The sequence below is a fragment of the Tamandua tetradactyla genome, chromosome 7 (genome assembly GCF_023851605.1).
Source record: "Tamandua tetradactyla isolate mTamTet1 chromosome 7, mTamTet1.pri, whole genome shotgun sequence".
Classification (NCBI taxonomy): domain Eukaryota; kingdom Metazoa; phylum Chordata; class Mammalia; order Pilosa; family Myrmecophagidae; genus Tamandua; species Tamandua tetradactyla.
The window spans coordinates 75143609-75158538 of record NC_135333.1 but is presented as its reverse complement, the minus strand read 5'-3'; the positions used below and the strand labels follow the sequence as shown (position 1 = coordinate 75158538).

Here is a 14930-nt window from a genome sequence, read left to right as displayed (position 1 = left end):
TTTAAAAGTAATAAATCTTGTCTCCACTGATTTAAATGCATTAAATCCCTCAGTACATTTACAGCAATTTATGGACTTTAAATTTTATTTCACCAATCCATATATTCATTACCAATATTCCTTTAATTACTAAAGTTTTGAAGTGTTTTAATATCTGATAAGGCTAATTCTTTCTTGTTTTTTTTCTTTTTTAGGATTTATTGGTCTATTCTTCCAAGTTTATGTTTCCATATAAACTTTAGAATCATCCTTTATAGTACTGAAATATTTTGAAATATATTTCATGCAGGCCTGGTAGGACCTAATGAAACATCCCTGCCCCACATTTGCATATACCTTCCTGACAAATAGATTTTTTTAATTTAATTTATTTGTATTATCAAACCAAAACAACATACACACATGAACATTCTTAACATACAAACATTCCGTGTATAGTGTACAATCAATGGCTCACAATATCATCATGTAGTAGAATATTCATCACCATGATCATTTTTTAGAACATTTGCAACACTCCAGAAAAAGAAATAGAAAAAAGAAAAAACACACATACCATACCCCTTATCCCACCCTCTCATTGACTGCTAGTATTTCCATCTACTCAGTAGATTTTAACCTTTGTTCCCCCTTTTTTCTCTATACACCTTACCACTCTCTTTCATTGTTCACTAGTATTTCAATCTACTCAATTTATTTTGACATTTGTTCCCCCAATTATTTATTTTTAATCCATATTTTTTAGTCATCTGTCAATATCATAGATAAAAGGAGCATCAGACACAAGGTTTTTACAATCACATAGTCACAGTGCAAAAGCTATATCATTATACAATCATCTCCAGGAAACATGGCTACTGGAACACAGCTCTGCAGTTTCAGGCGCTTTCCTCTATTCTCTCTAATACACCTTAAACTAAAAAGGGGATATCTATAAAATGCGTAAGAATAACCTCCAGGATAATCTTGACTCTGTTTGAAATCTCTCAGCCACTGACACTTTATTTTGTCACATTTCTCTCTTCCCTCTTTTGGTCAAGAAGGTTTTCTCAATCCCTTGATGTTGAGTCCCAGCTCATTCTAGGATTTCTATCCCATATTGCCAGGGAGGTTTATACCCCTGGGAGTCATGTCCCACATAGAGAGGGGGAGGGCAGTAAGTTTAATTGCTGTGTTGGCTGACAGAGAGATAGGCCATATATGACCAACAAAAGAGGTCCTCTGGAGATGACTCTTAGGCCTAATTTTAAATAGGCTTACTGACAAGTAGATTTTTGTCCACCATACTCAGCTCTCTCTCTCCTCAATAGTGCTGAATAAACTCTGCCACCTTCTGACTCTTTGGGCTTCCATTTTCTATACTCTATATAGAAAAATATATTCTTCAAATAGGGAATAATTGGTTTTTGCTTAATAAATTATGTTGCATTCAGGTTTGCTTTCTTGAGATTCCTCCAAAGTCACCTTGATAGGAACTGAGGGAGTTGCCCCAAAGCTCCATTATTTGTTTACTCATGACTTCTTGGTTTATTCCCGTGGATGGTTAACTACATTACCTTATTGTGGTAGACATTTGTTGGTTGACTTCCTAACCACCAACCCCTTGTTCTAGTTTGCTAGCTGCCGGAATGCAACACACCAGAAACGGATTAGCTTTTAAAAGGGATTTATTTTGTTAGTTCTTCAGAGGAAAGGCAGCCAATTTTCCACTGAGGTTCTTTCTTATGTGAGAAGGCACAGGATGGTCTCTGCTGGCCTTCTCTCCAGGCCCCTGGGTTCCAACAACTTTCCCCGGGTGACTTCTTTCTGCATCTCCAAGGGCCTGGGCTGAGCTGCAAGTGCTGAGATGAGGAATGCCGAGCTGCTTAGGCTGTGTTACGTTGGGTTTTCTCATTTAAGCACCAGCCAATTAAGTCAAATGTCACTCATTGCAGCAGACACGCCTCCTAGCTGACTGCAGATGTAATTAACAACAGATGAGGTTCACATACCATTGGCTTAAATCCGCAGCAACAAAACTAGGTGTGCTCACCTGGCCAAGTTGACAACTGAATCTAACTAACACACCCCTCTCTAAGAGAACACTGATTTTTTTCAGGTCTAGGGTGGCAGGGAAGGCAAGTAAAGTGGGCCCCTACGTAGTCTTAGGGCTTAAACCATGTCTGGTTTGAGTCAATCATGGTAATTCCATTCTCCCTGTCAGTGATTGGTTTGTGATGAATGTATGACTCAGTTCTGGCCAATGAGATGTATAGAGAAGTATGTTTAGGGAACTTTAGGAAAGGTTTACCTCCATGATAAAATGAGATGTGCAAGAAAACACTCCTTTTTCTGCTTAGATCTTGGTTGTGAGAATGAAGCCTGGAGCTGTGGCACACATTTTACAACATGAGAGGATAAATTGAGAGTCAGAACAACATACTGAGGATGGTAGAGTAGAAGGGAAAGAAAGATCCTGGGTTCTTAATATTGCTGAACCAGTGTACCAATGTTGAAACTTCCCACCTTCCGACTCATGTAAGAGAATATAAGTCCTTATTGGTTCTGCAAATTTTAGTCAGGCATTCTTTATTTGCAGCTGGACATTTCCTAACTAATATCCCATTCTCATATCATATAGGTTATCCAGTGGTGTGCTGAAGTCAGCTCATAAATGTTTGCAAGAGTCAATTTCTAAATTTTCAGAACTGGTTGCAACAGGATAGCTTGAAATTGAACACAGAAATGGGCAAACCCTACAAACCAGGCCTCCCTGGCCAAGAGTCAGTTGTTGAACATTTTGTGCTAGTTTGGAAGGATGTATGTTCCCTAGAAAAGCCATGTTTTAATCCTAATCCCATTTTGTAAAGATGCCGTTTCTTCTAATCCCTCTTCAATATTGTATGTTTGAAACTATTATTAGATCATCTCCCTGGAGATGTGATTGATTCAAGAGTACTTGCTAAACAGGAATAGTTGGAGGCGTGTTTCCACCCATTTGGGTGGGTCTTGATTAGTTTCTGAAGTCCTATAAAATAGGAAACATTTTGGAGAATGAAAGAGATTCAGAGAGAGCAAAGCAGAATGACATAGCCTCAAGAAGCAGAGTCCACCAGCCAGTGATCTTTGGAAATGAAGAAGGAAAATGCCTGCCGGGAAGCTTCATGAAGCAGGAAGCCAGGAGAAGAAGCTAGCAGATGATGCTGTTTGTCATGTGTCCTTCCAGATGAGAGAGGAACCCTGACCGTGTTCACCAGGTGCCTTTCCAGATGAGAGAGAAACTCTGTGTTCGCTATGTGCCCTTCCACTTGAAAGAGAAACCCTGAACTTCATCAGCCTTCTTGAACCAAAGTATCTCTCCCTGGATGCCTTTGATTGGACATTTCTATAGACTTGTTTTAATTGGGACATTTTCTTGGCCTTAGAACTGTAAACTAGCAACTTATTAAATTCCCCTTTTAAAAAGTCATTCCATTTCTGGTATGTTGCATTCTGGCAGCTAGCAAACTAGAATACATCTGCTAGCTTACTACTGGTTACCTCTTTTTATTCAACAAAATTGTTTCTAAAAAGCTTATTCAGAATGCCATTAGCACATATTGTATTTGTAGAAATACTCTTTCTCTTTACCTGATAACAAATGGAAGAGGACATTTCATCTTGATGTTTTTCTGTCACCTCCAGGCATGTACTGATGTGTTAATGATCTGTAAACCATTAAATTCCACTAAAGGAGTGATCATTAAAGGAACCCCTTGGTGAGTCCTTTGTATTTGGAACAACCTTTCCCTATCTGATACTTTAAGTATGTCTAGCTGGGTGACCCTTTATGGTCTAAATGAGTCATCTCCTGAGCCCACATATCTGGTTTATTTCTCACCCCAGTTTGTGTGCTTCTGATTTGTAGCTTTCAGCTTCCAAAGATATTACTCAATGTTTCTTTCTCCTCACCATTCCTGGCCCTTTCACTCTGCCTTAAAGACATTTTATTGGCTATCATAAAGTGGAATTCTTAAACTTCATAGTTGAAAAGGCTTATGGGCATGAGTTTTTTCACTTTTGATACAGCATGGTAGTAAAAAAGTGGGTCTACTCCCACAAAGGAAGAGGTATTTTCAGATTTCATTTTCTGTTTGACTCCTATGTGGGCTCTCTTCCTCCTTTTGGGAAAAGGCCTGAGCCATCTTTCATTGACTTTTTTTTTTTCCTTACTTTTTCAATGCTCTCTTCTTTCTCCATGTGTGGTAGCCCAGGATTATTCTGGCCTGAGGATTTGAGCAGCTTTGGGGGCATTATTTATTTACTTATTTAGGCATTATTTATTACTTGCTTACTGGTTGATTGCTTGATTGCCATAAATCTAATTTCTTTTCTTGTTCTGGCAGGCATGGCCTTTATTCTGTTGAAGTAGTAAGATCCAAAACTTGGTTTAGGCATTGGAATTTTGGTATTACTTGGCTCTGGGCTACTCAAGCCTACCTAATTTAGGCACAGGAATTCTCATGTCCAGCCTACTAACTTGATTACATTTTGGGTTTGGGTTTGCAAACTGCTTGCCAGATACTTCTTTCCATCTGAAGAAGGAGATACTGAGAGGCAGGACAGGATTGGACTAGGTTCTGTTGGATCACAGTTAATTATTCCTGCCAAATATTTATCTTACTGCAGAGTCATGTGAGTCACAGCTTGCTGTCCAACTCTAGTCTACCCTGAGCCAAGGAGCATTTGGGGAACTGTATCACAACATGTAGGTGAATTTGTTGTGTCAAACTCTTATGACAGAGCTTGCTTTAACAATTGAGCTGATTTAGTCATTTCCAGAGATGGACTGGGTATTATCCTGCTATCCAGAATATTTAAGTCGCAACTCTGCCTTGTGAACTAATGGGTATTTGAGATGGGCATCTTTCAGCAGTCTATTGCTTTATAAAGAGTTCTTCTGTGGGGCGGGCCATGGTGGCTCAGCAGGTAAGAGTGCTTGCCTGCCATGCCCGAGGACCCGGGTTCAATTTCCGGTGCCTGCCCATGTAAAAAAAAAAAAAAAAAAAAAAAAAACAAGAGTTCTTCTGTGTATCCTTCAATCATCTACTCTGGGCCTCAAATCTGCCTGCTCTGGCCAGGGTCCTGTTAGTCTACACTGGGCCTTTTTCAATGATGTGTTGGAAACACGCTTTCTGGGAGAAAAAAAAAAATCCCTGTTTTTCAGCATTTACTGATTTCTGTGGTACAAATACTCTCACTGTTACTGATTAAATGCCACTAAATGTGGAATTGAGAAGATGCACAGAATTGCATCTGGGGAGCCAGCATAAGCCAGCTACAGCCTTAAAAAAGGACCTGCTCTGGGTGGAGGTATTAAGAAAAATATCCCCTTAGGGCAGACAAATGAGGAAAAGGCACATTTTTTGGGCTGATCCACATCTCATGTGCATCTTGATGAACAGACAGCAGGTAGCTCCTCTCTTCATATGTGGCATGTTAAGGGGAATATAAGTGGGATTTTAGGCCCGTTCACCTCCTCATCCAGGTGTCTGTGCAGTGCACAATTGATACAACTATCCACAGTAGTCCTGGTTCTGATTTATGACCACCCTGTAGTTACTCCTACAGTAAGGAGGAATAAGGTAAAGTTAAGATAAAATGGATGTAATAAAGGAAGAAGAGAACCAAGTTACCCAGCAGCCTGCAAGTGCTGCTTTATGTGGATAATTATAGGATGATACTGCCAGATAGAACATTAGTTGTTCTTAAAATTATCCTAATTAATAGAAGGCTATTATTGCTAAAAAGAACCTCCAATGATACCATTCCAGGAATACACATAATCATATAGCTAAAAAGACTTGAGTCATGTGATACCTACAACACTGCATATTTAGATTCTCTTAACAATAGTCAAACACTGGAATAATATGATCAGTTTAAATTTAACATATTTCTTTACAACTTAAGAAGTACTTTTTCATAATTCCTATTTAACCTAACAATAATTCCTATTTATCCTCCCCTCTTTTTATAGATGAGGAAATAGGCTAAGAGATTAAATAATTACAAGTTACAAGGCCACTTAGAAAATGGACCCAAGGCCACTCATGTCTAAAACCCATACCTTTTACTATTCTATGTGTATACATACATATGTCAGTACTATAAAACAGACCATTTTAGATATATTTTTTATTTTTCATAAAAATATAATTGTACAGTGACCTTCAGAGAAAGAAAAATGCCTCCAATGTCCCAAACACCACATGGTTCAACAATAATCTTCGTCCCTTTTAAAACTAAATATGTAGGGCCACGGTGGCTCAGCAGGCATTCTTGCTGCCATGCCAGAGGACCCGGGTTCAGTTCCCGGTGCCTGCCCATGTTAAAACAAAAAACAAAAAAAACCTAAATATGTAATTGATAATATGTAAATCATTTCTTGAGAAATGTAGCATTTATGTTTTTAAATTTTCCTTGCCTTTATATCAACCAAAGGCAAGTCCACTTTAAATTTGTACTTTTTGCAGTAAGCCAAATCAGGTCGGTCATAATTCAATAATAAAATACAATGCTAAATGTAGTGCTGCTGATAAATACTGTCAGTTAGCTGGTAAACAGTGATATGAATTTGCCACAGTAAGAGAGATTCTTATTTAGATATAATGAGAAGACATATTTTTAAAGAACTTAGACTATATCCTAAAACTTGGACTGGTCAAACTTATTCCATATTATATGTAGTTGCTCTTAGATGTAGCAGGTCTATGCTAAATTAACGACAGACTATGACTGGTCTAAGCCCAAATGAATTTTCTCCTTATCTTTCTTCATTTGGGAAAAAAGGAAAAAGAACACATTACTTTGTTTACTTAGAAAGAAAGGAGACCAGCACTGTTCCAGAGGGACTGAGCTCACTAACACTCTCACTTTCTTCCTTTCTCTCAGCTCTTTTGTTATCATTACTCACATAAGTGAGAGATGCCAGGATTTCAGTATGCCGCTTCTTACCTGGAATGGGGAAGGAAATGCTCCAGGTGTTTTAATCAGTGACATTTATCACCATGCTTCAAAGTGGCCAAAAGCTTGCAGCCAGCCCAATACCCAAAGCAATCAAATAATTCCTTTTTAAGACCAAGGAACTTTCTCTTGGTTTGATATATTCCCAATGACCAAATAGACAGATTTAGGACTAAACACAAATAAATTAGAATTTACTTTTACCCCAAATTACACATCTCTATCTGAGGACATAGACACTATTTGTATGAAGTTTCCTCCAAAAAAAAAGAAAAGGAGAAAGCTCAAATACCCCTGTAATTTAGAATTAGAACCTGAGAAAAAACACTTCAAGCACAATGGAGACATTCTCTTGACAAGCTGCATTCATTTTGGAATGTTTGCTTTGAAAATAACTCTTCTGAGGAATTCAAAAGGTACTGAACAAAGCAACATAAAGTCTTGGGATGTTTTGCAAAATGAAAAGAGACAATTGAGTAGATCAGATGGCAAAAACATACCCACTACAATCTGAACACTATATTTAAAACACTTAAATTCTAAAGGCCTGGAATATCAACAGTCCTTAATCTGTCTGTATTTATGATCTTAAAAAGGCATTAAATACTCTTAAACCCCTAGTCCTCCAAAAAAACAGAAAGACCCAACAGGCTGGGCTAGTGGTATTATCAGTAGTCACACACAACTAGACTGGAGATTTGAGTTTGCAACCTAAGTGCAAGAAGTCTTTAGGAACTCAAGCTAAGGGGAGGCACTTTATTCAAATTCATGGCCTGAGTAAAGGGGGAAAATACCTTATAATCTTAAACTATGTGGTCCATCCTTTTTTCACCTCATCGACAATACAGAGTGTGAAGCATCCTCTTAAACTGCCAGTTTATAACAAAATATTTTGTTTGGAAGCCAAGTATTTGCTTCATTAGCATGAAGGACAGTTATAACTTAGCAGCACCAGAGGACACAACTCATGATTTAACTATGGGAAAGAGAGAGGTATAGTGTTTCACTGGGACAATCGAGAGTGTCATCTTATAAACTTGATTCCTCAAGCTTCACTCCATATGTTAGTGAGGAAGAAAGTAAATGTAGCTATGATGGGGACTGGAAAGAACTGCTCTTTTCTTCTGCACCTCTTGCCAGGTTCTCTGGTGCAGAACCCAACCCCATCACTCCACAGTGGCGGCATGGCCAAGGCCACCAGATGCATACCTATCGCATCTTTCTTTCTGGCTCAGAACACATTCATGAGGAAACTCACATCAGGAAAGAAATTAAATGTTCTGGTTACAGCTACAGCCATTAGATCTAACACTAATTTGTCCCTTATTTCACTCTAGATCTCTTGAGGCAGAAACTCGAACTCAGAAGCAAGCTTCCTCCTATTTTCTTCAGAAAAGTTCTCCGAGTTAGTTGAGTACACAAGAAAATGTGTGTGAACATTCACTCCTGCCTTCCCCTCATACATATACACATATAAAAGAAATACATACATACATACATACACACATACATACATATTCTGGGTTGTCAAGATGATGTATGCTGCTGAAATGTCAGAAAGCTTACTTTTCGCTAAAAAATAAAATGTGACTAAACTCTTCTCCAAGAATGGATGAGGCTGTAGCAAACTTTTATAAACTGTATAAATAAATACAGTTTAAGAAGACAGCAACAAAGGTTTTAAATAGAGGCTATCTTGAGGGCTTCCTTGGTGGATTTTGCTAACATGTTCATTATAACAGGTAATACTATTGTGAACTATAAAAATAGAAATGTATATATTTGTTAATACATATTCACAGCTTATGCTGGAATGGCTCACAGAGAAATCATGGTTCGTGCAGGAAATGTACATTACTCAAGTAAATGAGTAAGAAGAGAAGAAATAAGATTAGGTCCATAAAGGCTGAGAAACTTACAGTCAGTAATCAGCCCATTTGGTTTCTCTTTGTAGGGCATTCAAAAACATGAAAGGAGGTGACACCAAAACACACACACACAATTACATGAATAACATGGAAAGAACATAAATAACCAATAAAGCAATGTGGAGTTATGGTGCAAAAATACAATCTTCAACCCATTTTTCTCTACTCCTGTGTTTTCAAGCATCACAACATGTTAAATGCCATGGTGGCAACACCAACCAGAACAGGTCTGAATGTTTGTAAATTTTCTAAATGATGAATGTTAAAGCAAGACCATTTGAGATTTAAGATCACACATTTTGGTAGAAATTGCAGATTTACAGAGATGACTACTGAGCAGTTGGTAATGAACAGGGCCAAGAAGTGCAATGTTGTCCATTCATCCTCCCTGGAATCAGAACATTGGCTTCAGTCACTGAATCATCATTTTATATGATCTTCACCCTAAAAAAATAAATCAGAGTTACCAATGCTGTTAAAGTCAATGGTCAATCTGTTTTAAAACACATGAATGGATTATTTTTCAGTTTAGTATCCATAGAAAAGCTATTTTTTTTAAAACTCAGAGTGAAACAAACAGGTTGATTTCGCTTTTTTCTTTCATTCAAATTATATTAAGGCAAATATTGCCTCATCTAATAAAAATTATCAATTCCTTCAATCATATCATAATTTTTTTAAAGGATTAAAAGTCTAGGGCGGGGAGATAGGGGCCAAGATGGCGATTTAGCAATGTGCACATTTTAGTTCGTCCTCCAGAACAATTACTAAATAACTAGAAACAGTACAGAACAGCTCCCGGAGCCACGTCAGTGACCAGACACACAGCGTACCCCAATCTGGACCAGCTGGACCGGCTGCAAGCCTCCCCAAAACCGTGAGTTCCCCAAGCCATGGCAGCCGGCGCCTGGCGCCCCTCCCCCACAGGCGGCTTCCCAGAGGGAAAGGAAAGAGACTCTAAACCTGGTCAAGGCAGAGGTCGCTCATTGGGCTCATGGAAAAAGAGGAAAGGGGAGGAAACGGAGGTTTTAGTGGCTGTGTTTCTACAGAGACTTGGCAGCCTCTGGATTCACCCGCAGGACTTCTCGGGCTGCAACTGCCCCAGGCATAGGCAGAAACGGGCTGCTTTCAGGGCTGTCTCCCCCCAGTGCCTTCCCCAGGGGAGGGGTGAAGCCCAACTCAGGTGGAATCCCTCCCTCAAGGAATTCAGACCCCAAGGCTTGGTAATTTGAAGCCATTAAAACCAGCCTACAACCTCTCCTCTGTCTCCACCATGCCCCCAGCAGAGAGAGCCTTCCAAAGTTAAAAGTGCCACAACATCTTTTGCTGGTGTGACCCGCAGGCAAACGCACCACATACTGGGCAGGATAAGAAAAACAGCCCAGAGACCTCACAGGAAAGTCTTTTAATCTGCTGGATCTCACCCTCAGGGAAAACTGATGCAGGTGATTTCTTCCCCCTGATAGGAGGCCAGTTTAGTCTGGGAAAACCAACTCGAGTCTATAATACCTACGTAGACCCTCCTAAGGGTGGGGAGGGAAAAGGCACCAAACAAGCAGGGCAAGAAACAAGAACTGAAAAATTATCCTTTGTTAAAAAAAACCTAAGTTAGAGGTCCAGAAAAAGTTGAACTGAAGATCAAAGAACAGATAGACAACAAATTCATCTAGCAAGAAAACCCTAGGTAAGAGAAGTGAAAGCAATCACCAGAATAAACTAATTAAGGTAATTAAAAGTCTAGACGCCAGAAAAAATAACAAATCACACCAGGAAAATTGAAGATAAGGCCCAGTCAAAGGAACAAACCAAATAGTTCAAATGAGATAGAAGAGCTGAAACAACTAATTCAGAATAGACGAACAGACATGGAAAACCTCATCAAAAACCAAATCAATGAACTGAGGGAGGATATGAAGAAGGCAAGGAACGAACAAAAAGAAGAAATGGAAAGTCTGAAAAAACAAATCACAGAACTTATGGGGATGAAAGATACAGTAGAAGAGATGAAAAAAACAATGGAAACCTACAATGGTCGATTTCAAGAGACAGAGGTTAGGATTAGTGAACTGGAGGATGGAACATCTGAAATCCAACAAGATACAGAAACTATAGGGAAAAAAAATGGAAAAATATGAGCAGGGACTCAGGGAACTGAATGATAATATGAAGTGCACAAATATACGTGTTGTGGGGGTCCCGGAAGGAGAAGAGATGGGAAGAGGAGGAGAAAAACTAATGGAAGAAATTATCACTGAAAATTTCCCAACTCTAATGAAAGACCTAAAATTACAGATCCAAGAAGTGCAGCGTACCCCAAAGAGAAGAGATCCAAATAGACGTTCTCCAAGACACTTACTAGTCAGAATGTCAGAGGTCAAAGAGAAAGAGAGGATCTTGAAAGCAGCAAGAGAAAAGTAATCCATCACATACAGGGGAAACCCAATAAGACTATATGTAGATTTCTCAGCAAAAACCATGGAGGCACATGAAGAGATGCTCAACGTCCCTGGTCATTAGAGAAATGCAAATCAAAACCACAATGAGATCTCATCTCATACCCACCAGAATGGCCATTATCAACAAAACAGAAAATGACAAGTGCTGAAGAGGATGTGGAGAAAGAGGCACACTTATCCACTGTTGGTGGGAATGTCAAATGGTGCAACCACTGTGGAAGGCAGTTTGGCGGTTCCTCAAAAAGCTGAATATAGAATTGCCATATGACCCAGCAATACCATTGCTAGGTATCTACTCAGAGGACATAAGGGCAAAGACACAAACGGACATTTGCACACCAATGTTTATAGCAGCATTATTTACAATTGCAAGGAGATGGAAACAGCCAAAATGTCTATCAACAGACGAGTAGCTAAACAAACTGTGGTATATACATACGATGGAATATTATGCAGCTTTAAGACAGAATAAAGTTATGAAGTATGTCACAACATGGATGGACCTTGAGAACATTATGCTGAGTGAGACTAGCCAGAAACTAAAGGACAAATACTGTACGGTCTCATTGATATGAACTGACATTAGTGAATAAACTTGGAATATTTTGTTCGTAACAGAGATCATCAGGAGATAGAAATAGGGTAAGATATTGGGTAATTGGAGCTGAAGGGATACAGACTGTGCAACAGGACTGGATACAAAAACTCAGAAATGGACAGCACAATACTACCTAACTGTAATATAATTATGTTAAAACACTGAATGAAGCTGCATGTGAGAATGATAGGGGGAGGAGGGCTGGGGACATATTGAAATCAGAAAGAAAAATAGATGTTAAAGATTGAGGTAGTATAATCTAGGAATGCCTAGAGTGTATAATAATAGTGAAATGTACAAGGTACAATTTTAAAAATGTTTTTGCATGAGGAAGAGCAAAGGAATATCATTATTGCAGGGTACTGAAAATAGATGGTAATTAATATTTTAAAATGTCACCTTCTCTGTGAGACTAAAGCAAAAAATGTTTGTTTGTTACAAAATTAAAAAAAAAAAAAGTCTAGGGCCGGCCACAGCAGCTCAGTGGCAGAGTTCTCGCCTGCTGTACTGGAGACCCAGGTTCGATTCCCAGTGCCTGCTCATGCAAAAAAAAGTCTATAACTTTCTCTCATAATTATTTCAAGTGCTCCTGAAGGAATCAAAATACATCTTCATTCTAAAATCCTTACAGTGATGGGCTACTGTACTAGAAAGAGCTGGAGTGGGTGAGGACAGATTCCACCACTACAGCTCTGTGACCTTGGGCTTCTCAATCAGCCCTTCTTCTATTTTTTCATCTATAAAATAGATAGTATAACTCCTTTAATACAATTGTTGGTTAAAACAATTAAGTATAAGTGAAAGTACTTTGTTAAGGTATAAATAAAAACATTAAAAATATTATTACTAACAATAACTAGAATTATTTACTACCATTTATGGACTAAGTTTACACAATAAAAAATTTCCAGTTTCTTTATGGAAATACATTTCAATAATTAGAAGATAATCCCATTTCATTTGCTTTTTTGTGTATTACAAAGGACATCAATATTTTATTTTATTTAAAGACCATACTGAGGAAAGTAGTTAACAGAAACTCTACCTTCCATCACTCCCTTAAAATAAATTCCCCTGAGATTGTACTCACAGGAATTGTTGTTAGCTTCTGTCTTCCCAGCCTTGGTATGCCTGCTTGAGTTCTGCTGAGATTTATTCTGCTCTTCTCCAGTGAGGAGGGCCTTTATTTCAGAAGGGATTTTTCCTTGGTCCATTGCCATGCACCACTGCTTGTACTGAAATATGTATAAAATTGTAACAGTCAGAGTTCAGGAACTACTGGTAGCAATCCTAGATATAAGAGTAGTTAGAACTATAGGTCAAATTGGTTGCCAGGAATCCCACCCCTCTGCTCTATTTCCTATTTTTATCTCAGGATATGAAAGGGATGTGCCCCTTCTCAGAAGAGGGTATAAAACTGCTGCTGAACTTCCGCTTTTGGAGAATTTCTGATATTCTCACAAGCAGTGGGGACAACCAGATCAATGGGCTGAGCCCTCAGTCTTGGGGTTTGCCCTATGAAACTTATTCATGCAAAGGACAGGCTAAGCCTACTTAAAATTATGCCTAAGTCACCGTCAGAGAACCTCTTTCATTGCTCAGATGTGGACTCTCTCTCTCTCTAAGCCAACTTGGCAGTGAACTTACTGCCCTCTCCACTACATGGGACATGACTCCCAGGGGTGTAAATCTCCCTGGCAAGGTGGAGAGAACTCCCAGATGAGCTGGGACCCGGCATCAAGGGACTGAGAAACCCTTCCTGGACAAAAGGGGGGAAGAGAGAAATGAGACGAAATAAAGTTTCAGTGGCTGAGAGATTTAAAACAGAGTTGAGAGATTATCCTGGAGGTTATTCTTATGCATTATAAAGATACCACTTTTCAGTTTATGATATATTGGAGTGGCTGGAGGGAAGTACCTGAAACTGTTGAGCTGTGTTCCAGTAGCCTTGATTCTTGAAGATGATGGTAATAAAGGTATAACTTTTACAATGTGACTGTGTGATTGTGAAAAACTTGTGTCTGATGCTCCTTTTATCCAGGGAGTTGGACAGATGAGTAAAAAGATATGGATAAAAAATAAATAATAGGGGGGAATAAGGGGTAAAATATATTGGGTAGATGAAATACTAGTGGTCAATTAGAGGGAGTGGTAAAAGGTATGGTATGTATGAGGTTTTTTTTTTGTTTTTTTTCTGGAGTGATGCATATGTTCTAAAAAAGGATCACGGTGATGAATACACAACTATGTGATGATATTGTGAGCCACTGACTGTATACCATGATGGACTGTATGTGTGTAAAGACCTGTCAATAAAAATATTTTTAAAAAAGGAACTATACTGCACACAAAATGCATTGATATTGGACCAAGAAGCAAAGGTTTCTCATCTACAATTGCATGTTAGCAAGTATGACTGACTATCATGCTTGTAGGCCACTGTGAAATGTAAACATAGTACTTGAAATTTCTGATTCAAATAAACTAGCTAAACGATTTTATGTTTTTATGAGAAGGTATTTGAGAATAAAAAATTAAGAAAAAAAACTGCTGCTGAATTTTCTTATGATTCTTACTGGAGTGCTGCTCTGATTAAGAAGGCTAAAGACTATCTCCCATGGTGTGCCATTAATCAGAGATTTATTATGATTAATAAATTGTTTTAAAATGCAGATACCCACAAATGGCTAAGCCTTTCAGGTATTTACACCTCAGTGAGAAGTACTTTAAAACCAAACTCTATAGCTAAGAATAAAATTAAAAGAGTACAATTTAAAAAATTTAAAACCCTATAGTCAAGAGTGGCAAATTTGAAAGCCAAAAAGACAATGGGGGAGGGGGTGCGGTTAAGGAGAAAGAGAATTAAGATGTAAAAAGGACAAAATATAAAACAAACCTACAATTTTACCTAGAGCCTTAATTATCCAAGAATTGGGCTGCAGACTGTGACTAGCGCCACTGCTA

General features: G+C 38.5%; 1 protein-coding gene across 4 annotated transcripts in view; it reads right to left on the bottom strand.

Annotated features, from left to right (window-relative positions):
- Positions 1-6139: 6139 nt before the first annotated feature.
- CREBL2 (cAMP responsive element binding protein like 2) overlaps positions 6140-14930 on the bottom strand; it is a 28997-nt gene continuing 20206 nt past the window's right edge. For all 4 annotated transcript variants that reach the window (XM_077170108.1, XM_077170111.1, XM_077170110.1 and 1 more), the window contains exons 3-4: positions 13057-13201; positions 6140-9356 (exon numbers count right to left, since the gene is read on the bottom strand). In XM_077170108.1, the coding sequence (XP_077026223.1) occupies positions 9352-9356; positions 13057-13201 (150 nt within the window). In that variant the 3' untranslated portion in view covers positions 6140-9351. The remainder of the gene's footprint in view (positions 9357-13056; positions 13202-14930) is intronic.